At 47.7% G+C, this 24,000-nt stretch overlaps 3 protein-coding genes and 1 long non-coding RNA gene across 5 annotated transcripts in view; 2 read left to right on the forward strand and 2 right to left on the reverse strand.

Annotated features, from left to right (window-relative positions):
* The window catches only part of esf1 (ESF1 nucleolar pre-rRNA processing protein), a 10,099-nt gene extending 9,600 nt beyond the window's left edge, over positions 1–499 (forward strand). For both annotated transcript variants that reach the window (XM_087842275.1, XM_087842276.1), the window contains exon 14: positions 1–499. This exon is cut by the window's left edge and continues 100 nt beyond it. In XM_087842275.1, the coding sequence (XP_087698401.1) occupies positions 1–227 (227 nt within the window). In that variant the 3' untranslated portion in view covers positions 228–499.
* A 48-nt stretch (positions 500–547) lies between these two features.
* Positions 548–2,745, reverse strand: LOC148102665 (uncharacterized). Its single transcript, XR_015719145.1, has 3 exons — positions 2,265–2,745; positions 1,251–1,294; positions 548–1,116 (listed from the first exon to the last, which is right to left on the reverse strand). It is a non-coding gene; the product is annotated as an uncharacterized LOC148102665 (long non-coding RNA).
* A 63-nt stretch (positions 2,746–2,808) lies between these two features.
* Positions 2,809–6,162, forward strand: LOC148102666 (uncharacterized). The gene has a single exon (XM_087842277.1). The coding sequence runs from the start codon at positions 2,860–2,862 to the stop codon at positions 5,518–5,520; it is 2,661 nt and encodes an 886-aa protein (XP_087698403.1). The 5' UTR covers positions 2,809–2,859; the 3' UTR covers positions 5,521–6,162.
* Positions 6,163–13,270: 7,108 nt separating this feature from the next.
* etaa1a (ETAA1 activator of ATR kinase a) lies at positions 13,271–17,576 on the reverse strand. The gene is made up of 7 exons (XM_087842317.1): positions 17,282–17,576; positions 16,660–16,791; positions 16,487–16,557; positions 16,280–16,398; positions 14,336–15,738; positions 13,493–14,244; positions 13,271–13,360 (listed from the first exon to the last, which is right to left on the reverse strand). The coding sequence occupies exons 1-6, from the start codon at positions 17,436–17,438 to the stop codon at positions 14,138–14,140; spliced, it is 1,989 nt and encodes a 662-aa protein (XP_087698443.1). The 5' UTR covers positions 17,439–17,576; the 3' UTR covers positions 13,271–13,360; positions 13,493–14,137.
* Positions 17,577–24,000: the final 6,424 nt, after the last annotated feature.

The following is a 24,000-nucleotide window of genomic DNA, read 5'->3' on the forward strand; positions in this document are numbered from 1 at the left end:
GCATCGTAGCCGAGAAGCAGCGCCGGCGGGAGGAGGAGCAGCGGCGCCTGGAGGGCGCTCAGGAGGTCACGCCCACGCAGGCGGAGAGCGACGGGAAAAGTCGGGAAGCAGAGTCTGACGCTCGGGCGACGACGACACAGATGGACCCGAGTCTGTCGCTGCTCGTCAGATCCATCAAAAGCAAAACGCAGCAGTTTCAGGCTCGCAAGAAGCAGAAGCTGCTGTAGCTCCAGACGTTAGCCACGCCCATCAGGCGCCGATTACGCAGCATCTACTTCCTGGACTGCCCTCGGGTTTTGTGTTAATATGTTTGTGTGCAGCGGGATCCTGGGTCTTTGTGCCACAGCTGTAATATATATTTGTGTGTTTCTGTCTTGTTTTTCTGGACATGAAGTCTGCCAATAAAGATTGATTGATTGATTGATTGATTATACAACCCCCACTGTGTGAAAGCTTCAGTTATATTTAAGGTCAATATCCCAAAATTAAAGTAAAAAGATTTGATCCTCTTACGTCTCAGATACAATAAAAGACAAACAGATGCAGTAAATATTATTTTATTGATGAGAAAACTGTGCAGTATAATTTACTCATGTTGAAGATATGAGAGCATTAAACAGGCTGATGTTTGGAGGCTCTAACAGCAGAGAGATGATACAGAAACATGACGTCTTTATAAATACTGACACACTTTTTATTTAAATGCATCCTTTCCCACTGAAACCAGCACAATCCCACTGTGATGAAAACAATATGTGAACTCAACATATTCTGGATAAATCAAAGCATTATTGTCTGTGGTTCCCTTAGTTTTCCTTGGTTCCCTGTCAGATCCTGCAGGACAAACAGCAGTGAGTGGTTCCTGTATGCAGCTGTTACAGTTTGTGTTGGAGATACTTCTGCAGATACAGGAAGCAAATAGAAAAGTGTTTTCAATGTTTTTACCAGTCCCTCAACTACAGAGAGCCGTCTGCTCTCCTCTGCATCTCTCAGCTGCTGCTGGCTCCTCTTCCTCCTCCTCTTCCTCACACACCGTCCTGGATCTGTCCTGGTGTCTCATCAGGGTGGAGAGCCTCCGTCTCCTCTCACCTTCTCAGGCTCTTCTGACTCTGGACACTTGCAGAAGACACATCGTCCACATTCAGAAGCACATCTCTGTATAGTGACTGGTCTCATGATTTAAACAGGCAAATGTTCAGCATTCAAACTACAGGTGAAGAATAGTCAAACCAGATGTGTGTTGTACACACCTACACAGCAGGGTGGTGCTGAGGTCTGAATCTGAGGGCAGCTCCTGTAATCACAAAGACAACAGAACCATCAAACTCACATATAAATTTTATCCCTCAATATTGAAATAAAGCTGATTCTTCTGTCCTCACACACTCAGGATCTGAAGTTCTTCTCTTACATTTTTTCAGTATTACAGTACACTACAGTACTTTAATCCATAGTTCCTGATTAATGAGGAGTTACTGAAATACAAGCTTTTAAAAAAATGTTACTGTCTTTACAGATGTGGCAAGAGACTGAAAACATGCTGCATATTTGCACAAGACACTAAATAATGTGGATTGCACAACACTGGACATTATATTCCTCATTTCCAGTTAATACTTGTACAGCTGCTGTTATTGTGTATATATATATATATTTATATTTCTTCACACATTCTTATATATTTCTATATTGTGTATTTTGTTGTACAGTTATTTTATTTTCAACTTTAATTTATACATTTTATCTTATTCTTTCCCAGTTAAATTTACCCTTCATTCTAATTTGTGTTGTACAGTTATCTCATTTTTAACTCAATTTTTATATTTTATTTTATTCCTTCCTAGTTAAATTTACCCTTTTTAATTTTCATATTATTTCCTATCTTATTCATAGCCTTTTCTTTTTTTCTTTAGGTCACGAGCAGTTGTCTAAGCATTTCACTGCATATCGTACTGTGTATGACTGTATGTGACAAATAAAATTTGAATTTGAATTTGCTGTTGTTTGCACATCTTTAATATTCAGCTCTGCACAGGAGCTGCAGCAGGGTGCAGCCTGTTGCTTTTACAGTATAATACTTGTAATAAAAGTACAGTAACAGTAATTAGTGACTGAGCAGCCCGGAGCGTTTCTCTTGATTTCTTTAGTAAATGCATTCACCTGCACAGATTAGCTAAACGAACCCTGACATCTTAGCTAGCTAGGTCTCAGGAGCTAGCTAAGGACGGTAGTTACGGAGTAGCTTACAAACACGTTTAACTTACCGAAACAGTGCAGCGGGGCCTCGGGTCCTTCTGTCGGGTAGTCCAGTTTACTGAAGAACACCTCAGGCTGTCAGGTTAAAACACTCGGTCGTGTTTTCGTAGCGTAAACGCTGGCCCTCCTCTCAGAGCCTACGCTCTATCTGCTATTCCCGAACAGAGATACGCAAGTTTCTCCGTGACTGCAGCTGTCACTACAGTCATTGGTGGGACATGACAACAGCGCCACCTGCAGGAAGATTTTCTCTCTGTCTGATAGCTCGTGTTCTGAGACCTGACGATGTCCTGAAATGTACACCGTACTGCGCTTACGTTGAAGACTTTATTTCTGCACCGCTTCACTTCCGCCATTTTTCTTCAACCTTTGACTCGCAATGAATCCTGGGATATGGAGGGTCACGAACGGTTTACCCGAGGCGTCATTCAAATCTGCTGCTGCGCAGCTGTGAGCGCGCGCCAGGGGCTTCTATAGACGCGTCTGCGCGTGCGTTCTCTGTGACTCACGTTCTTTTGCTTTGATCTGTCAGCCACGTCACAGGCAGGGAAACCCTTAAATAGGGGCTCTCACACAGAAACGTCACAGCTCATCTGTTTGCAAATGTTCAACAGTCGGCGTTCTCTAAAGCAAGAAAACTCGCACACTATTCACTTCAATCTAGAAAATCACAGTTGCGACACAACAATGGCTCCACCCAGCAAAGACGAAACTTCATTCGTGGTCACACCAGAACAGATTATGCCACCAATCAACCGGTGCTTTGAAAGGCTCTCTGAAGTTCAGTGGAGCGAGATAGAAAATGGCACGTGCGACTCGGGCGTCCAAGCGGTGCTCGCTGATATGATTTCTGAAATCATTCAGATCGCCTCTGTCAGAATCCTTCAAATAAACCTTCCTGTTATTCAGGATCACATGACGAAGGAAGATCCGGAGCCTTTAGGTGCGGGGAAAATAAGCCCGTCCCTCGGAGACTCGATCTCAGCCGCCATCGCCAGCGCTCTTAACGTCCCGGAACAGCGACATGAGAGCGCTGACGAGCTGACACGGATGGTTGAGGAAGAGATCTCCGAAAAGGTCAGCTCAACAATTGCCCTGATCGCAGAAAGCCCTGATTTGCCGCAAGACCCCGCCGTTTATGTTAGCGGCAAATTGAGTAATATTAAAAAGCTGCGCCGCATGGTTTGCCACGCTGCCTCGTGCCTTAAAAGGCACGCACGTAAGCTGCGCTGCCGGTGCGTGTCAAGGGGGTCTGATTCCGGTTCAGAAAGCACGGATTCAAAGGTGTCAGTGCAATCAGCAATCACAGAGATTTCTGTGATTCTGTCATCAAGGAGCTCAGATGGAGAGATGACAGAAGGAGATAAAGGTTCAGATGATGAGGAGAAAGAAATTGAGCTCCCAGACCAATCAGCTCTAACAGAACAAGGCGAAATCAAACCCACTGCAGAGAGCCACAGTATCCGAGCTGCAACCCCAGTAGAACAGGTTGCAGCTGACATTGTAAATGAGATACTTGGAAACCTGGATTCAAGCAGTGAAGAGCTCTGTGACAGCTGTAGCTTACCCAAACCTGCCTTTAATGCAGGATTCATTATCAACAAGGTGAGAGACTTCTTTTCCAAATGTGTGCCGTCCACCTCTCACTCCGGCCTCAAAGCACGCAAACATCGCTTTTGCATGTTTGCGAAAAAACAATTTGAAAAGATGAAAAACGAGCTGAGACAAGAAATAAAGACAAACAGGAAATATTTTGTTTGTCTAAAAAACGTTTGCAAGCAGCCCAAGAGTGACACGGTGCCCTCCGATGAAAGCATAGCTGTCAGCCTCTCAGGGTCAGAGCCTCATAGTCCTCGTCCCCAGAGCGCAAATCAAGCCCCTTCCCAAAATATGCTTCTACGGTACATTCGTTTTTCTCCACTCGACTTTGGCGCCATTAGATCCCACGTTAATCGGTTGTTTGACAAACTAACTAAGAAAGAAGAGCTCTCCATTGAAAAAACCTTGGAAAACTTTAGAAATAGTGGGGCAACCAGAGACTTTACTGTGGACTTAACGGCAAAAGTGTTTGATCTACTGATGACGGATCGAATGTATGAAATCCCCGAACCTCTAATGGGTAGATCCCTCTCAGACACCGTCATCTCCAGGACTCCACGACAAACACAAGGCTCAAAGCGTCCCTATTCTGCTGAAGTCCTCTATGTCCTCGTAGAAGACACAGTAGAAAGGTTTCTACAGAAGCTTTTACTCTGGCTGGACAACGAAGACAAAGATCAAGTGATTCAAATGGACGAGGTGTCTGAGGCTGTGAATGACATCCGAAACTTTATTAAAAGAACACAGACCCCAAAGCAGGAAACAGATTCAGCGAGCAGTGGTGAGAAATGTGTACCATCACCTCCAACGTCAAAACCTGGGAGCATTTCTCCAGAAAAATGTTCTCTGGCATCTGATAAGTCCCCTCCAAGGCCAAAATCTGGGAGCATTTCTCCAGAAAAATGCTCTCTGGCATCTGATATGTCCCCTCCAAGGCCAAAATCTGGGAGCATTTCTCCAGAAAAATGCTCTTTGGCATCTGATATGTCCCCTCCAAGACCAAAACCTGGGAGCATTTCTCCAGAAAAATGCTCTTTGGCATCTGATATGTCCCCTCCAAGACCAAAACCTGGGAGCACTTCTCCAGAAAAATGCTCTCTGGCATCAAAAATTTCACCTCCAAGGCCAAAATCTGGCATTGCACCTGCAGAGCATCCAGAAAAATGCTCTGCAGGTGTTTCAGGCTCTCTCATGGTTTCCTCTAAAATGTCAGAGAATGGTTCTGTGTCTTCCGAGGTTGAGAAAACGTCCGATGACCTCGCCTTCTTCCTCTTCGCGAGCGTTCTTATAAAATCTAAATCTAAGACCAAACATTCTGTGTCTCTGTCAGCAGAACTAGACATGGCCATCAACCGTCTGAGAGACCTGATCAAGCCTGAACTCAGCAGCACAGAGTCCACCACGAGTCTCATCAATGACCAGAAACAGTTCATGAAGAAAATAGCCAAATCCCTCATCAGGGAGTTTGGCTCCCCAGAACGTGTCTTACATGCTGCGATGGAAAGTAATTCATCTTTTGATGAGGCTGTGATAAGGCATCTAAAAATCAGCCTGGGAGTCATCCCCAGTCCTCCAAAGAAATCCAAAATTTCCAGGTTCTTTTCAGCGGTGGGAAAAGCTCTGCGAAAGCCCTTTAGGTGGTGCATTAAAGCCAACGATGATTAAAATCACCATCCTGGCTTTCCCCCACTGCCCTGCTTCTTTTAACATCTTGAGGCAGAATTTTAGCACCAAATCAAAATTTAAACCATAACACGTCCCGGGGCTAGCGATGTCTCCGGTCGGGCGACCAAAATCTATCTCAGCCCCGCCCGTCGGGCTATATGATAGCTCATCGGGCTGTATGATAGCTCATCGGGCTATATGATAGCTCATCGGGCTATATGATAGCTCATCAGGGCTGAGATAGATTTTGGTCGCCCGACCGGAGACATCACTAGCCCCGGGACGTCGGGCTAGCGATTTTGCGAGCCCTGATTTTTAAATTGGCCCTCAAATCCAAATTCTAACAACTGTAGTTCACGCCATCTCGTCTCCTTTTTGATTTCCATCCCCCCAACCGGTCGCAGCGGATGGCCGTCCCTTCTGAGCCCGGTTCCGTGGAAGTTTCTTCCTGTTAAAGGGAGTTTTTCTTTCCCACAGTCGCCTCGTGCTTGCTCAGAGGGGAATCATTTGATTGTTGGGGTTCTCTGTAGTACTGTAGGGTTTTGACCTTACAGTACAAACAGGGAGGAGACTTTGTGATTTGGCGCTTTTAAAATATCTAATTCGGCATGAAATAAAAAAAGAAATCTAAATGAAAATACATTCCAACTTTGTTTGTGTTTTTCTTCTGTTGTCAAATATGTAGAAAGTGTTGCACGTGTGATTTCAGTCATTTTGCATCAACATGTAGCCAACGTGTGTCTGTTTGTGATCATGTTGCATCTGTTTTTGTCTGATTTGTGTCGTAGTTTAGTCAGTTTACATCTATTTGTGGACCAATTTAGTTGTCTTGCATGTATTTGTGGCAGAATGTGTGGATCCTGTTGGACAGTTTTGTCTTAATGCTTCACTTTGGTTGTTGGTGTTTGTGCTCATTTTGCTTCTAGATGTAGACCTGCCATCTGAAAATCAGCACCTCGCCCACTTGGACCATTTGCTTTTGGTCCAGGGGTTAGCACCTTTGTTCTTTCACTGACCTTGTGGAGTAACATGAAAACAAGCACAAAGCAGTAAAAGCATCGTCAGTTTCATTGACCTGTAGACCCTTCTGCCCCTGCTCTTTTATTGCCAACATGAATTTATGGAAACTTTTCTCACTTAGAGTTTCTCCCAGGGTCTCACTCTGTAAGCCTCAATATTCTAACTCTTGAGTAGTTGTGACTCTGCAGCCCTGCACACTAGTAATTGTTGCCCTTTCTCTTGCAGCTCCCCACGGTCCCGATCGAGGCTTCCCGGGGCGTTTCTGTTCCCGGTTTCTTCTGCATTAAGTTAGATTCTCGTCTCCTCGGTTGTTCCTTCTCTGTTAAATTAATAAATCTGTACACAGTTCCAGAAAAAAGTCGTATTGAGTCTGCTTTTGGGTCCCCACAGTGTGTGTGCACCTTGGTTCATGACGATTTATGGACATTTACACTCTGTTTACAAACGTATTTATTGTAGCATAATGCAGCCAACATTCCTACTTCTAGTCCTTCCTCTTACTCAATGTGCACTACCACTGATCACATTGCTCCTGCTCTTTTATATGGCATATATAACTTGTTTATAACTGGTACATATCTGTGTAGATACTTACGTTATGACATACAATCCCTATGTAGGTACCTCTTTAACTTTAAATCTATTTTTTGGTTTCTCTTTTTTCTCTTATTCTAAAGGAATTAGAATAAGAATTATCTGATGTAAAAATCTACATATTACTAATTAATAATAATAATGTAATCCGTGATTAATATGATAAGCAAACACAGAACAGATGACTTGCTGCTCTGAGGTCACAGCTGACGGGAACTTTCTGGAATTGTGAAATTTCCTGTTTAGCTTCATATTTGTTCACAGTAAATCTCATGAAGTGTGTTTGATTCCCCATAAGAGCAGATTCGTCGTGTCAGTGACGTTTGTGGCTGCGCTAAACAAAGAAATCACCCAGAAGTCTCTCTGTTCCCCTCAGACAGCGCTGACTGTGTGAAACTGTCGTCAGGTGGTTAAAGCCACGAGCAGGAGGTGGGAAGTGTTTGAGTCCTACACAGAAACAGGAGCGCCGATGCTGCCGTGGAGCGAGGAAGACTGTGGATTATAAGGCCAGTGTGAAGCGACTGAAGAGTCCTCCACCTGCAACATCTGACGGCTGCCTGACACCAGGTTTTACTCTAACACTGAGGATGGAGGTGAAGAAGTTTGGCACAAACATTCAAACATGTGGAAGAGCTGTTGAAACTCCACTGCTGGGTTTAAACAAACAATAAAAACTGAACAGCAGTGAGGTTGTTTTTTTAGCGGCTGTTAAAACTTCCACTCAAAAGATGGACGGACACACTGAAGGAAGACAAAACCCTCTGAAAAGGATCAACAACATTTCCTGAAGCCTTTTGTTATCAATGAGCATAAAGACTTTAACAGCTTTCACTCTTCGAACATGATTCAGACTCTCTGTCCTGAACTGCACCGTCTGTCCTCATGGGGGCAGCACAGCCCCACGTATGAGTCAGCGCCTCCTGTCTGCGGCTGCGTCCCAATCCAGCGACCGCACGATTACGTCACAGCGACGCGACGACGGCTGTCCTCCAAATTTGAAGTTTTGTTTTTTTTCTTCAACCCTTTATTTAAACATCAGTACAATACAAAGTAGAATTAAACAGTACTACATTAAAGGTGCTGTACTTACAAAAAAATGTATACCATAAACAAATAAACAATATTCAGAACCTACAATATACATATGCTGGGGGGAGGAGTTTAATCAATTAAGCCAAAGAATAAAGTGATTGAAGGATCTTCATTTTTTCACATTCAACCACAGTTTTATAGCTTTTGGGTTAGTCGAGTTAATTGAATTAAGATATTGCACAAGCTCGTAGAAGAATGCATAAAAAGAGGGAGGTCTTCCTAAACATTTGGATTTGTGAATATGAAATTTAGACATTAAGATTAACAAGTTAATCACATATCTGTTATCAGTGTTGAAGTGTCTTCGGTTTCTGTGGAGACCAAACGATACATATTTCCAAAACAGTACAAATCCTTTAAATACATTTTCTGAGATAAAAATACACAAACTCTGCCAAAAATCTTGCACCAGGTTACAAAACCAAAACAGATGTGTAGTAGATGCCAGATGGTCCAGATGGCGTCAACTCCAGGCTCCTGAGGTGCTGCGCAGAGGAACTGTGTGGCAGACCCACCACACTGACACCGGTGAACATCCAGGGAGTGGACATTGAGATAGTGGACTCTTATAGGTACCTGGGTGTTCACCTGAGTAATAAACTGGACTGATGCTGTTTACAGGAAGGGTCAGAGCAGACTCCACCTGCTGAGGCGGCTGAGGTCATTTGGAGTCCAGGGAGCGCTTTTAAAGACCTTCTATGACTCTGTGGTGGCATCTGTCATATTTACAGTGTTGTATGTTGGAGCAGCAGTTTATCGGCAGCTGAGAGGAAGAGGCTGGATAAAGTCATCAGGAAGGCCAGCTCTGTGCTGGGATGCACCCTGGACCCAGTGCAGGTGGTGGGAGACAGAAGGACTCTGGCCAAAACAACTTCTCTGATGGACAGAGTCTCCCAGCCCATGCATGTAGATGTTGCTGCAGAGCTGCTTCAGTGACAGACTGCTGCATCCTCGATGCATGAAGGAGCTGCAGGTCCTTCCTCCCTGCAGCTGTCAGACTGTACGATCAGAACTGCTCCCAACAAACATAGATGTTTACATCAATGCTGTAACTGCAATAAGTTAATTAACCGATTCGCACTACAACCTGGTTTCCCTCTTATCTGTAGTTATTTAATTTAATAACTGTACAGTACTCTCTGTTTATAGTAACCATCGTCCTTAATGTAAATATGTAAGAAAAATTGTGTATGTTTCTGTTCCGTGTCCTGTTTGTTTGTATATTTGTCTTTCTGGCTGCTGATACAACCAAATTTCCCCTTGTGGGACAATTAAAGGATTATTCTATTCTATTCTATTCTATTCTATTGTAGTAGATTCCTTGGAAGTTTTACAAAAGCTACAGCTTGTATCGATGTCTAATTTGAATTTGCTTTGAAGATCATCTTTAGATGGTAAATTCTGTGTATTAATTTATAAGAAACATCTTTAATTTTGTTGGTAATTAAAAACTGATTAGTGAGTCTCCAAACTTTGTTCCACATAAAACCATCAGACAGCCGGTTCCAGAAAAAAATGACACATGGTAGCGTGGTTATGCTACTCTGAAATAAAGCTCTGATCGATTTATTGTTGTTTTCAGATTGCTTAGAAAAGCAAATCTTACCAACGAAAGTTTGTATTGGAGATGCCAACGGCCTTTGGTATGAAGGGATATTAGGCTGATTCTTAAACAGCATACAAACCCCTGATGGTATTGATCCAAACACTTTTGTATAATCATCACGATTTATAGCTAAACTGAAATGTAAACAAAATTCTTTATAGGAGCAAAGCGTACCATTTGAATCAAATCATTGGTCGACTAAAACAATGTTATTCCCAAACCAACGATCTAAGAAGAGAGATCTTCTTTTAAATAGGACATCGTTGTTATTCCAGATATAATAACTGTGTGGACTAAAGTTATGCTTGTAAACAAGAGTCCATGCTAAAAACGCTTGACGATGAAAAGCAGAGACTTTCAGGGATTTTATCAATATCAAAATTACAGGTAAGGAAAAAATCACCTAACTGAGAAAACATGAACACAGGTGTTATTCCAAATGGAAGTAGGAGGAGTAATTAGATCTTTAACCAATTTATTTTGAATGTGTTATTTAAAGTGTTAGGGAGCGTTACACAGTCGCTCCACCTCAAGTCACTACTCCAAATCTGCACGATGGCAGCCTCCATCTGAGTCTGAGACCTGACGATGTCCTCAAATGTTCACCGTAGCGCTGCGCTTTGATCTCACTTCAAATATGCCGCGGAACAAATGTTAGCATAACGACAAAGCTTAAAAGTCACGTTTAGCGACCCTTCGGCTAAGTTACGTGACGTTAGTGAGGTCGCGTTTAACGCGCTCTTTGGTCCGTTAGTTAGTTCAGGTTTCTGCCGAAGCTCCGTCTGTTTGTCGCTGTGAAGCCAAACGTACTTAAACGGTTCAGGAAACACCGAGCAGACGGTTGAGCAAATATCTGGCCCGCGTACTGCTCTTTGGTCCGTTAGTTAGTTCAGTGCTTGGTGGTGCAATGTCAGTGCTTCTGCTTTAGTTATTAATATTCTGCCTTTTAACAATAAATCTCTTAAGAGCCACTGAGTGAATCTGTGTTTGAGTTTCTCTAGAATAGGATAAAAATCTTTCCTGGTTTTTGGTTTGATTTGATTATTATACCTTTATTTGTCCCACAAGGGGAAATTTCATAAGGCTGCCGACCTACTGCACACAATGGCGGCGCCATCTTACCCTCCGACCATACATACATGACACAAACATCACATGGGGAAGACAGGTCAGAGGTATAACATGGAAAATGCACCACATGAGGAAAGATAAGGAGAAAAAATAACTCCCCCCAGACTGAGCTCCAACAGGGAGATCAGAGAACAGAAAAAACACCAAAGAAACACATGACAAGCAGCGGGGGGGGGGGTGAAGGTGAGAGACCGCCAGTGTAGACAGCACATCCTGTTTGACCCTCCAGCTCAGAGCTTGAAGGATAAAAGGTTAAAAACCTGAGACACACATGTCTGCTCGCAGCGCAGACTGATCTGGAGTCCATCGTTCCCAAACAGAGTGACGTGTCTGAGCCATTAATCAAGCTGCGCCACCGTCGTAATCTAATCCCGGATCTTCCAGTCGAACCTGTTCTCCTGGATGAGGACAGTCTGCATGTCACTGTGAGCTCAGGTGTTTTCTCTCGTTGTTATTGTAAAGTGTAAATAAAAGTGAGCTCAAAGATCTCAATCAGTTGTTTCACAGAGAGCCAAGAATCAGCTAACGTCACTCGATCTCGGAGACTTCGCCGCTGGTCGACTTGTTTGACACAAGGATGCGTCTTTAAAGTGAAACCTGCCCCGCTCTTTATCAGCTCCTCTCACCTGTCTCCATCCTCTGACTCAATGGGAATAATTAATGGAGAGGAGGAGGTCATGCAGAGTTCAGAGTCCTTCTCAGGTAACTTCGTTTCACCTGCAGGCCTGTCGGTGCAGCAGTGTGTCGGTGTCGGAGTGTGTCGGTGTCGGAGTGCGGAGCGTCACGTGGCAGCTCTGCATCCACACTAAACTTTTCCAGCTCCTCCTGGTGGGAGCGGGGTATCCCAGACCAGATATCTCTGCAGCGCCCAGTGTTACTACGTCTGCCCCGAAGTCTTTAAGCGAGAGCTCTTCCTGGTCGGGATCAGACTGACCCCTGAGTGCAGATCAGCAGATAAAACCAGCTCCAACGAGCGCTGACACCTTTCACATGAAAGACTTTATAATTAAACTTCGTGCAGCACAGCCTGTGCTCAGCTCCCCTTACAGAGAGTAGTGAGAGCAAAGGTCACGTGACTGCAGCGAGGCAGATTACAGGTCTGCGAGCCTGCGGTTTGCTCGACTACAGTTACCTGTCTGCTGATAGCGAGGCTCAGCTTACCTGCTGGACGGTATCAGCTCCATCAGACAGCTGCCGGTAATGAAGAGACCCGACGAGCCCGAGCCGACCGCCTGGGACAGCTGACCTGCGGATGACATCACCTGTAATCCTACTGGTACTCCCCGTGAAACCGATCGAGCGCTTCACGGAGAAATCAGGACGAGACGGCGTCTTTTCATTCTGCTCGTCCTCATCTCGCTTCTTGCAAAACGTATTACTGATGTCTGCAGACGTCAGAAGCATCATGGGAGCTCCTCCTCCTGCAGAGCTGGCCCCGCTGCTGGCTTCCTCCACCCTCGCAGACCCTCCACGCTCCGCTCTGGAGGGGCTGGACTACCTGTGCAGGTGCCGACCCGACATCAGCGGGCTCACCACCACCTCCAACATCACCAAACATCACCTGACCCTGAATTACCATCAGCAGCCACCTGACGCTGCGCCTTCCTGTGAAGAGCCCACAATAACACAAACCCCACACAGGTGGAGGAGAGACCGAATACGTTAATGAGAGAGAGACAGGTGGGAGAGCAGAGGTGGTGAAGGTGGTGGAGTTTAAATACCTGTGAGTCCATCCACAGAGAGGGTGGAGCAGGTGGAGACAGAAGGAGAACAGCAAGAGTAAAGGGGACGGTTTAAAGATGGAGGTGATGGAGCTGCAGACTGAAGAGGAGGAAGAGCTCAGGGGAGGTTCATGGATGTAGCGAAGGCCTGCAGGGACAGAGGTGGATGCCGGGAGAGGTGGAGGCGGGCTGCGCCCCCAGGAAAAGGAAATTCAATGCTCACAAACAGGAAGCCTGGAGAAGCTTCGTCCCGCTTCACGCCGCGCCTGTTCATCAGACACGAGCTGAAGCACTGCGTGCAGCAGGTCGGCCTGAGCCAATCAGCCGGGCTCAGGAGGAAGTTTATTCTGGTGACTGCAGCGCTCGCCAGAATAAAAGCTTTTAATTTCACTGAATGCATTAATAACTTTTAATCATTAAAATCCACCAGGGTCCATAAAAGTTCTGCAAACTACCCATGAAGCGTTTGATTACTTCATGATTATCATCGATTAATCGATCAGTGATTCAGTTCATTGATCTTATTCTGAAACATTTATCACAGTGATTCACAAAAAAGAACAGCAGCTTCACTCATTTCAATTTTGTTATTTTTATTATTTTGCACTTGAACAGATTCAGATCTGAATATCGTTCGATGTGAAGAACAGACAGAGCTCCCACAGGAACGTCAAAGCTGCAGCGCGCACACGTCAAAGCTGCAGCGCGTACACGTCACACCTGCAGCGCGCACACGTCAAAGCTGCAGCGCGTACACGTCACACCTGCAGCGCGCACACGTCAAAGCTGCAGCGCGTACACGTCACACCTGCAGCGCGTACACGTCAAAGCTGCAGCGCGCACACGTCAGTCCGTCTGCGAAGGAAAATGTTTCAATAAAATGTGAACAAATGTTAAAAGCTGAAGTCGAGGGAACTAAACTCCCGACTCTCTGAGCCGCTCAGCTTCCCGACCCCAGAAAGTCTGTGGGGATTACTTCCCCTCGCGTGTCACTTCCTGCTGGTGTTCATGCGTCTGTTAGCATTCAGAGAGGTGGAGGAAGCTGAGCCTCGGGCCTCCACCTGCTCAGGTGTGAGTGCGACTTCGAGTTCAGCAGGTAGAAACTTTTCAGTTTTCACTGCAGGTGGAATCTTCTCTCCGTGACAACGATTGTCCACACGATGTTTTCCTGTGCAGGTGAAAACACGGCGAGCGAGAGAAGCCCGGCTGCTGTGATGCGGCGCCAGCCTCGCGCACTGGCGTGCAGCTACATCCTAGTTTTACATCGGACGCCAAAGTTCATCAGATATTTTACTGCGAACCAAAAACACAGAAACAGTTAAAAACAGGCGGCAGTGACGTCAGCTGACATCAGCCACCCTCGGCGGACCAATCAGAGCGCAGCAGCTGCTGCCCTCGTGTCCGCCAGCTTTCATCCTCGGGCAGGCGACCCGGCGCTCATCCCCGCGGGTCGTCACGTCACATCTCGGAGGTTCTGAGCGGCCTGCAGCCGCTGCCGTCTCCTCGCCATCGCCTGCTGCTTCTTCCGCTCGATCTCGGCGGGCGAACATTTCCCCCGACCTGCAAGAAGCGAGAAATCGGTCATGCAAACAGCACGGAAACGCTTCACACGTGCAAACACGCAGCTCGCCACGACTGATCGTGCTCTTACCGTCGTCGGTCGCCGTGGACAGCGGGTCAGTCGGCCTCTTGAAGGCGAATTGGTCTTTGATGGCGTGTTGCTGCGGCGCTCTCTGCAGCGCGGCGGTCCACTGCGCCCGCCTGCTCTCCTGCAGACTCGACTCGACCGTGGAGCCCGACGCCATTTTTCTTCCCGTGAACCTCAGAGTCTCGTTCACCTTCACGGTGACGCTGGAGGCAGAACCTCCGGCCAATGAGCTGCCGGCTGCTTCGCCCGTACCTGCGGGGGGAGGAGCTTCCGGCTGCCAGATCCTGTCGTCCCGTCCGGTTCTGCCAGTCGGCCGCAGAGCTGCGCTCTGGTTGGGAATCTGACCAATCAGAGGAGCCCGTTTCTCAGCCACGCCCTGGATCTGGCTCTCCAGCTCCTCACACATGTCACACAGCAGCTCATCGTCCGCCAGGTCGTCCCAGACCGGCTCTGACAGGAAGAAAGCGTCCAGGTCGTCATCCAGGAAGTCGCCGTCGGCGGGCGGCGCGCTGTGGAAGGAAACTTCCTGTGGGAAGTTTGGAGCGTTCGTGGTCTGTGACGCTGCAGCCCGGCAGATCCCGGCAGACGTCCTTCTTTGGTCAGACGCTGGTTTCTGCAGCTTCACCGAGTTGAGCCGACAGGTCTGCCCGGCACGCTGAGGTGAAGACGCGCTCTGCACGGCGCCTCTACCGGCGGGACTCGAGCTGCAGCCCGCCTGCCGGCGTGCGTTCTGGATCCTGTCTGCAGAGAAAGCAGGATTAGGCTCCAGGAGGAACGTCGCTCTCGGCCTGACGTTTTCCTTTTCCACTCTGGGTGCGGCAGATTGGCCGAGGCCGACGGCGTGCTCAGCTTCCCTCTGACGTCTCGCCGGGCCGGCAGGTTTCTGGGTGGAGCAGAGCTTCGGAGAAGCGAACTTCAGAGGGTTTTGCGTCATCTCTAACACCAAAGAGTCATTTAGCAGGTCGTCGTCTCCCCAGTCGTCCTCGAAGTCGTCGCGGGCTGACGTGGCGTTGCCGTGCGGCGTGGAAACGGCTGAAGTGGGGCCGCGTGACGAGACGCACGGTTTCCCAGAAGCCTCTCTGGGAGGTTTGACCTGCGACTGAGCTGAGCAGGCCTGGCTCAGGTTCCCGCTCACGTGCTGAGTCGGCCCATCGAAGAGGAAGTCCAGATCGTCGTCCACGTGAAGCCGCACGCCGGTCCCCGCCACAACGCTCGCAGCAGGCACACGGCTTCCAGGAAGTGAGGGAGAAACTTCAATCTCAACGCCGTTCTCGAAATCCAGGATGTCCTCGGACAGGAGCTCCAGGCTCTGCTGGTGCAGGTCCTCCGCCGCCGCCTCCTCCCGACGAAACATGTTGAAGTCAAATTGTTTGGCGAGCTTCAGCAGGTCGTCGACGGCGTTCGCCCTGCAACAGAACGAAACGTTATCGACCTCTGTGAACACTAAGCCTGTCGTAGTATTTGTGAGGTTAATGATCAATAATCTGATGTGAGCTGCGTCTGTAGCGGCCGTGTGCACTGGTCTGTGAGCAAAGCGCCGTTTCCTGATTGGTTCTGTGTGATGATCCCGTTCACAGTCACACCTTCTCACCTGCAGCCAAATCATTTTAACACTTCCTGCTTTGTGTTTTTATCCCAATCTGGAGAAGCTTTGCATGAACCACCGTTCAAAATAATCCTCCTTTGTCTGAAACCGAGCTCCTGTCTCTTTAAGGCCCTTCACAAACCCTTCTTTTGATTGGCCAACTTAAGGAAGCCTGCAGAGGGGCTGTGCTGTCTTTTTTGTATTATTACAAACCTTAAATTAACTTATTTTTTCTCATTAAGTTTCTCTTTCATTTTTTTGATTTTCTACTTTCAGTAAAGAATAAAAACAGATGTAATTCCTCTGTTGAAACACAGAGTCTACATCGGCGGCGTGGAGCGTGCCGTCTGTGGCTCCTGAGCTGAACCCACCTTGGGGACTTCTTGGGTTTGGGCGGCTGAACGTCTGGCGTGCAGGGGATGGCGGCGCTGTCTCCGATCCACTGCTGTAACGTCGGGTCGGTGTCCTCGGGTCTGCCGTGCTGCAGAGTCAGTACAGTCGATCGTTAGCTTTAACAGCGAGATGCTGTTTGCTGCGAGGCTGGTGTGTTTGTTTTGGGCGTTTCTGACCTTTGGAGCGATCCTGTTGACGATCTCCGAGATGCTCACGGCTCCGGCTGGGCGCGTTTTTCCTCTTTTACCTGCAGACAACGAGAGAATCACAGGCAGGTGCGCACACGCCTGCAGCGTGGAACAAAGTGCATTAAACACAGAGAAGAGCAGCAAATTTGACTCCGCGTTACCGCGTCTGTTTGGCGAAGGGGAGGTGGCGTCCCAGATGATGTCCTGCTGAAAGTCGGACTCGTTGTGCGGAGACTCGCCGCAGACACTTCCTGTATGTCTGAACCTGGGGATTCTGGTGGGGGTCTTAAACTCTGGACCAAAGGATGAAAATCATTTCTGTCAGCTGTGTAAACGTCTCACAGTTTAAAGTCTGTCAATCTGGTCCAAGGGGCAGTGATGGATACTGACGCTGTGAGGGGACCGTTAGCTCTCTGTTAGTGTGATGCTGGAGTTTCACTGTGACAAAGCTTTTAATGTGTTTTTAGATACAATAACGCAAATGTTCAGGCAGAGGTTGGTTCACTAACAGCTATATTAGTTTGGTTTTTAGCCACACAGCTGCAGGCTGAGGAACCTGTTCCTAGCCGAACTGCAGAGTGTGAGCTCTCCGGGCTGTACACACGTTTTGTCACGAATCAGAAAACGATTTTTAGTGAAATGTTTCAGAAAACCTTAAATCTGCAGATATTTGCATGTAGTTTGGCGTGTCGCGCTGTCCAAACAGGAGAGCGGTTGTTCGGTCACAGCAAACGGCTTCGAGGAGGTAAACCGACACTAAAGGCACAGAAAGGTGCTGCTCACCTGCCCGCTGGCTCCTCGGGGAGTCCTGCTCAGATCCCAGCCTCTGTCTGGAGCTCCTGCTCAGGCGGTTTGCTGTCGGTTTAGCCGTCTGTTGCTCCTCCAGCGGGGTGCCCATCACAGCGGCCAAAGGACCGAGTTTAAGCCGGCTTCCACTCATGGTCAGCGCCCGAGCTCCGGGTGAGAGCCGGGGCAGCCACGGTTCGTGTCGCCGGATGGCTCTTTGAGCTTCACTTTCTCAGGCTGTAAACTCGGACGCTCCGCCGAGCTTTTGAACGTCCCGCCATCTTTTCTCCTTCCCAGAGTTCCCTGCGGTGGTGCGTTCAAGGACAACAGTGCTACGCGGAAACTGAACATTGCGGTGTTTACTTTTATTTTATTTTATGTTTGTTTTTTTTAATATATATTTTATTTTTTTACATAGATAGGCTTAAGTAGTATTTTAAAACTTTTTTAAGTATTCAGATTTTAATTTGAGTGGCAGAGTTGTACGTATATTTGAATTAATGCTACATTTTATTCCTTATTAAAGTTAAAACATGAACGAGTGACTTTAGACTCCTGTAGATTTATCTTTTATGTTGGGGTTTTATGATATAATAACACGTTAAAATTTGACCCTGATAAAGTGACACTCGTGTTTCTGAAGCAGCAGAGGGGAGAAGAACCACATCACTGCACGTTTCACAGCCTTTATTACTCCGACACCACCAGCCCTTCGGGTGCAGAGGGCTCTTCTCAGACAGGCGCAGCAGCCGCACATCTTCATTACATCAGAGTCAGACTCGTGTGTTTTTGCCTGCAGCTGCAGCGCTGCTCCTCCTCCTCGGATCCCCCAGAGGAAGAATTAGTGCACCACCCCCTGCTGTGCTGCTCTCTGTGATGAATCTGAATTCAGACTCTGCATAAAACCCACCAACACACGGAGCAGCTGTGAGTCACAGCAGAGGAGGATGGAGGTTTGTTCCAGCAGCACTGATGGATCCTCCACCCTCGGGCTCTGCTTCTGTCTGTGTGCAGCAAACAGCCATCATAAATCATCAAGTGACTAACAAACGTGAACAGAAGTTTTCACAATCACTACTAATTAATGTTATCTTGTATCTCTGTTGTGGTCAGTGCGATCCTCTGTGCTGTTGCATGCTGGGGCAGCAGGCTGAGGGTCACAGACGCCAACAGACTCAATAAACTGATCCACGTGGCCGGTAATGCTGTGGGGGTGGAGCTCTGTTAGGGTGGTGTCTGAGAGGCAGATGTTGTCCAAGATAAGGACAATCATGGATAACACCTCCCACCCACTCCATGATGTGCTGGTCAGTCACAGGAGCACGCGCAGTGAGAGATTACCCATGATGCACCACTGACCGACACGTTCAGAAGACGAGATTTTAGACATTCCCGGGGCAGCGTGGAAGTTTGTGTTCTTCCCAACAATAATGTCCAACTCCTCCATCTAACACACTCACTGCAGTAGTTACAGCCTCTTACACTCTTTTCTACTCTGCAATATTCTCGTCAATTATCCAATCACACGTCTGCTTACCTGCATCTGTTGTTCGTTTCTCTTTTTTTCTCTTTTTCTAAACTGAGCTCCTGATGGCTTTGAACCTTTCTTGTCCATCTTGGTTTTAATTTTGCACTCCAGTATGAACACAAACCCCCAACCCAAGGATCACCACAACATGATCTAACACACCTACATCTAGTTCACAGATTCACTTTGTCTAATTTCTGGGATTTCACACAACCCAGGTTTCAAATCATGAATACATGATGGGCTTGGATTTACATCATTATAAATGAAATGTGCTCTATTTGGAAGCAGCCCCCCCCCCCCCCCCCTTTCGACGGCTTGTGTGAGACTTTAAATCATCAAACTGTAAATTTTAAATTGTTATTGATCCCTTTACCCTGAGTCCTAAAGTGTATATTTATTTTCTTACTCTTCTTATATTTATAGTTTGTTTACTTGCGCTGCTGTAACTGGAGCCTCGTCGTCTCATCTCTCTATATACTGGACTGTATGTAGCGGAGATGACAATAAAGTTTACTTTGACTTCAGCAGCGAGCAGGCGCACCGAGGGCTCTGTATCATGATGTCTGGTGTTTTCGTGTTTGTTGTTTTGTTTTAATGTTGTTTTATTTTGTTAGTTGGTTATTAGACGCCGTCCCGCTATCTCCTTCCTGTGCAGCAAGCAGCAGGCCACCTCACAAACGGAGGCACCCTTACTCGCAGCAAATGGGCGATAGAAAACCGATCGGTGCTTGTGACATTCCCGATATGCGCTGGCTGATGTCGCCCGTATCAAAAACCTGTAAATGGGATTTCATTTTAAAAAGTAATTAAATGAATTAAGGTCAAAATAAAGATAAACATTTTAAATCCTGAACTTAATCACAGTTTCAAAGAGTCCAGAATTAAAGCCTCAGCAGACGGTGAACAAACATGTTGGAGCGATATCAGCCAATCACAAGGCGAACAGGGCTGGGCTGTACTTTCATGCAGTACCACTTTCTACCACAAGATGGTGCAACCAGTCTCTGCGAGCCTCATTCAAGCAGACAGCTCAAAGTTAAGGAGACGCTCTGATTTAGAAGAGGAAAGTGCTGCTGAGGAAACGAGGGGACGACAGAAACATGAAAAGAATTTCATCTCAGTAGCGTTTAAAACAGCGCCCTCTGGTGGAGAAAAGCTCAGCTCGTGTGATGGCCAAACGTAGCTTAGAGACTGTGAATGGTACGACTTTAGTAATAACTGTTATGAGTGTCAGGTTTGTGATCACAGGAGACATGAAGCACAGGAAACTCCTCGCATATCCAGAAAAGTGGAAGCCCAACCGCACCGAGACGAGCCGGCGCAGCGCTGGAGCTCAAGGTGAGCACGAGGCCTCACACTGAGCTGCTGCTGCTGCTGGGACACATGCTCAGCATGAAGTTAATCACACTAACGAGGATTACTTCTGAACGGTGACTCGTGCAAAGCTGCTGTCCAAGAGGTCACCTTCAAAGCTGAAATGTCTCCGTCAGGGATTATTTTGGGTGAAGCGTGTAAAAAGAGCGCGCTGAGTCTGAGGCTGTTTCCAGCAGCTGTGGACGGAGGTGAAACCTGAGCGCTGGCTTGCCCTCCGCCTGGCCCGCCGCCTGGCCCGCCGCCTGGCCCGCCGCCTGGCCCGCAGCCACACTCACATACGCGCCATATTTCATGTGTGTTATTAGAAAACCCTGCTGCTGCGAAGAAAACGCTGCGTTTCAATGAGGCCAGCAGGAAGCAGCGCTCTACCTGCTTTTACCATCAGTGCCGCCTCAAAGGCTCTCTGGCCTGAGCCGGCGCTTTGAAACGTGAGCCGGGCCGCTGGCGGGGCTTTCAGAGGGCGCTGCCAGATATGCCGCTCTTTAATCTCAGCCATCGATCACTGTCTGCTTGGACCGACGCCCCCCCGGCCTGCAGGGTCAGCTCCGACCTGAGGCGGCGTGCAGCTGTGTGGAAATGCAGGGTCACGGTGAGCTTGACCCTGATGAGACCTCAGAGAAAAAGGAGTTTGCTCTAAAACTTTGTGAGAGATCTGCAGACCATAAAAAAACAGACTTCGCGCTCGTTTTGGATCAAAAGCGTTCGAGGCTTTGATGCAAAGAGCCGAGCTGTTCATTCTCACGGCTCAGAGACCAGAATAAACGTCTCAGCTCGATCAGCGTGCAGGACGTCTCCAGAAGAGAGCCAGAGGTTATTAATACCTGATGATTCAGTGATAATCTTTGCACAGACGGATCCTCACAGGTCTGCGAGCTGAAGGTCGGCGCTCAGAGAACCTGGTGCGTCTGCGTCCAGCAGCTCTCAGCTGCAGACCTGCTGCAGGGCTGCCGTCGTCGCTGCACCCTCAGAGTTCAGGGTGTGGATTTATGAACATGGATCTGGCATTTCCTGTCTGATGTGTCCACGCAAACAGAAGACGAGACGTTCCCGGGGCAGCGTGGAACTTTGTTCTTCCCAACAATCAGAAAAAGATTTCTTCATGCTTTCCTTTGAAAACTGACATCAAACATCAGCAGACAGATGCAGCTCAGCGGGCGGGATTCATGTAAACCCAACAGGACCGGACCAGCTGACCCGACAGAGGTCAAAGGTCGGGTTCTGTGGGTTTCGGAGTGCTGAAGCTTCTCTGTAGGAGACGCTCTGGTTCCTCTTTTCTGCAGATGCTGAGACAGATGTTCATAGCAGACACCTTAGCCTCAGCAGGTAAATCGTTCCCGGTGTTTGTGAGATGTTGTGACAGGATGATGTGTGTGGGGTCATGTTTCTGTCTCCGTGAGGTCTCGTGTCCTCCTCCTGTTTCCATGTTTCGTTCCAGGCCGTCGTGTCCTCTGTTCCTTAGCTACGTCTCCCGTTTCTGCGTCTTTGTTTCCTGCTTCATTATGACATTTGTGTGTGCTGCTCGTGGTCTGATGCATTGTTCCACAGTAATACCATCACACCTGGTGGTCAGAGGACAGGTGCTCCTGGTGGCTGATAGCAGGGACCACCTGAGCGATGAGCCTCCGTGGAGTAAAAGGCTGCTCTGAGCCACGAGACCATGAAGCATCCTGGACTCGAGGTAGTGAGAGCTGGCTGGGCTCTGCTCTCGGGGAGTCTGAGCGTGTGCTTCCAGCTCTGCGAGCGCCAGCAGAACACGAAACCAAGCAACGAGCTTCTTTCCTCGCCGGCTGAGCCTCTCTCGAGGCCTCCTCTGAGCCAAAGCCTTCATGCCGAACATCCGGCGCTGCTCCAGAAACGGGGAATGTTGGACGGACCTGTGGGAAGCGCTGAGCTCGTTCTGCCTCGGCTGTAACTGGCTGAGCTGAGTCAGGACATGAAAACCTGACGCCACCACATCCTCCAGCTGCTGCGCCCTCAGACCGGAGCTCCGTCAGGTCGCAGGGACCTGGAAACATGAATGGAAATCGACCCGTGGGACTCGTGGAGCAGACGCACTTATTGAAGGGTTCAGTCCAACTTTCATTACCTCCATCGAAGACTGAAATACAAGAAGCTGGCGAAGGCGCCGTCGCTGTCGGTCCAAATGTCTTACTGTTCTGCCCAAACAGTGAGAAGCAGAGGATTGTGGGTCTGACGGTGAAGAGCGTCGAGTCCTCTCCTGCTTCCCTCCAGTCGCTGTGAGAAACAGCGTGATCCTTGTTTTGGAAAACGACAGTTTAATGAAGCGCTTTGGGAAACGTCCTGTTTCGCTCCAGTTAAGCTAAAAGGTTTAAAGTTGGCCAGTAAAGCTCCAGCAGGCTGAAGGAGGAGACATGAGGGGGAATAAAACCTGGAAGTAAACCCACAGGTTCATCAAAGATGGCGGCTTTCCCTCAGCGTGAACATCTCGGTATTAAAGGTGAAAACTCGAGCTCAGCTGTGGTCGCTGATGTCATCCAGCTGCGTCGGGGCGGGTCTGAAAAGATGACTTGAAGAGCAGCTGGATCTGCCACACCCATACATAATGGCCCTTTCTCAATTCTCAAGTACGCGAGTCCGTGCTCGCGTTCTCGGCGAGTCCACGGACTCGCGATTTGTACAATTGGAACGCCAGCGTACTTGATGATGTCACAGGTCCGGAGTTTTTACTGCCGTCCTTAATTTAACTGTGAGTGATATGTTATGAAGCTTAACTTTAATCACAGTCAAACCGGTTTACTCAGGAACAAATAAAAAGCCGAAATAAGCCAAACATTAACATTTAGAAGTGATCTAAGTGACTTATATATCATGTTTAACCTCACTAGTGAAATCTCTATTAATAAAAATAGTGTACATGTACATACGTGTACATACCTTAATAAAAACAAGCAGGTGAGATGTTAGAACGCTTTTATTTTTATTTTAGTGGACACTCAATACAATAGACAGCTGCTGGGGTTTGTTTAACCTGAGTAGTGAAAAGACCGCGGGGGGGTTGAAAACGATGTGCCGGGAGTCCGCTGCTCTCGCCGGCTGTAATAATCCTCGACCTCGCTGTCTGCTGTGGAGCTGGCGGGTCACAGACGTCTCCGAAAACGTCGGACCTCGTTTGGAAATATATGATATCTTGATAAACTGAGCAGATATTTGAAGTTTACACAGCTACATTCTCGCTTGAAAAGAACTTAAAAGTTTATTTCGTGACCCAGAAAGAGTAATATTTAAACGTTTTTAGCCCCGCTCGTCCGCCATTGCCGCGTTTGAGTTTTGGACGAAATGCATTCTGGGATATTTAGCTGTACCAAGTCCACACAAGTCACCACCGATGCATGCTCGATAAAACGGGCGGAGCGAGAACACATCCGGGACTTTTTCGCGTTCTCGGCTTGATGCGTACTTCGAATTGGAACAGTACTTGGTCTCCGACTGATGACGTATCACGAGTACACGAGAACGCAAGTACGCACAAGTACGCATATTGAGAAAGGCCCAATGACTTATCCATCACCGCGTAGCCCCGCCCCTAAATCCTCACCTGCTTCCTGCTCGTATGTGCCATCCCGGGACTACTTTCTACGGTGGAAGAACACGGTCCTTCACTTGTAAATAAAAGGAAGTCGGTGCTTCCACCTTTGAGCAAACAGCTGCTTTGATCTCAGGTGTAAACACTGATTTAAAGGTACAGTGCGTACGGTTTAGTGGCTCCGCCTCCACACCCATCAGGTGGGCCTGACAGCAGACTTTGTTTAAAATGGATACTTTTATGAGTTACTCAGCAGAATTTTTAGTT

The sequence above is a fragment of the Neolamprologus brichardi genome, chromosome 6 (genome assembly GCF_056152115.1).
Source record: "Neolamprologus brichardi isolate AB-2024 chromosome 6, ASM5615211v1, whole genome shotgun sequence".
NCBI classification, from domain to species: Eukaryota; Metazoa; Chordata; class Actinopteri; order Cichliformes; family Cichlidae; genus Neolamprologus; species Neolamprologus brichardi.

What these genes read in the sequence shown, in the direction of transcription:
- etaa1a (XM_087842317.1), bottom strand. Translation starts at nt 17,438, where the DNA reads ATGAGTGGAAGCCGGCTTAAACTCGGTCCTTTGGCCGCTGTGATGGGC. An exon ending in CCCTTCGCCAAACAGACGCG is followed by an intron (nt 16,558 to 16,659) that starts GTAACGCGGAGT and finishes CGTTGTCTGCAG; the next exon opens with GTAAAAGAGGAAAAACGCGC. An exon ending in AAGTCCCCAAGGTGGGTTCA is followed by an intron (nt 15,739 to 16,279) that starts GCTCAGGAGCCA and finishes GTTCTGTTGCAG; the next exon opens with GGCGAACGCCGTCGACGACC.
- LOC148102666 (XM_087842277.1), top strand. Translation starts at nt 2,860, where the DNA reads ATGTTCAACAGTCGGCGTTCTCTAAAGCAAGAAAACTCGCACACTATT.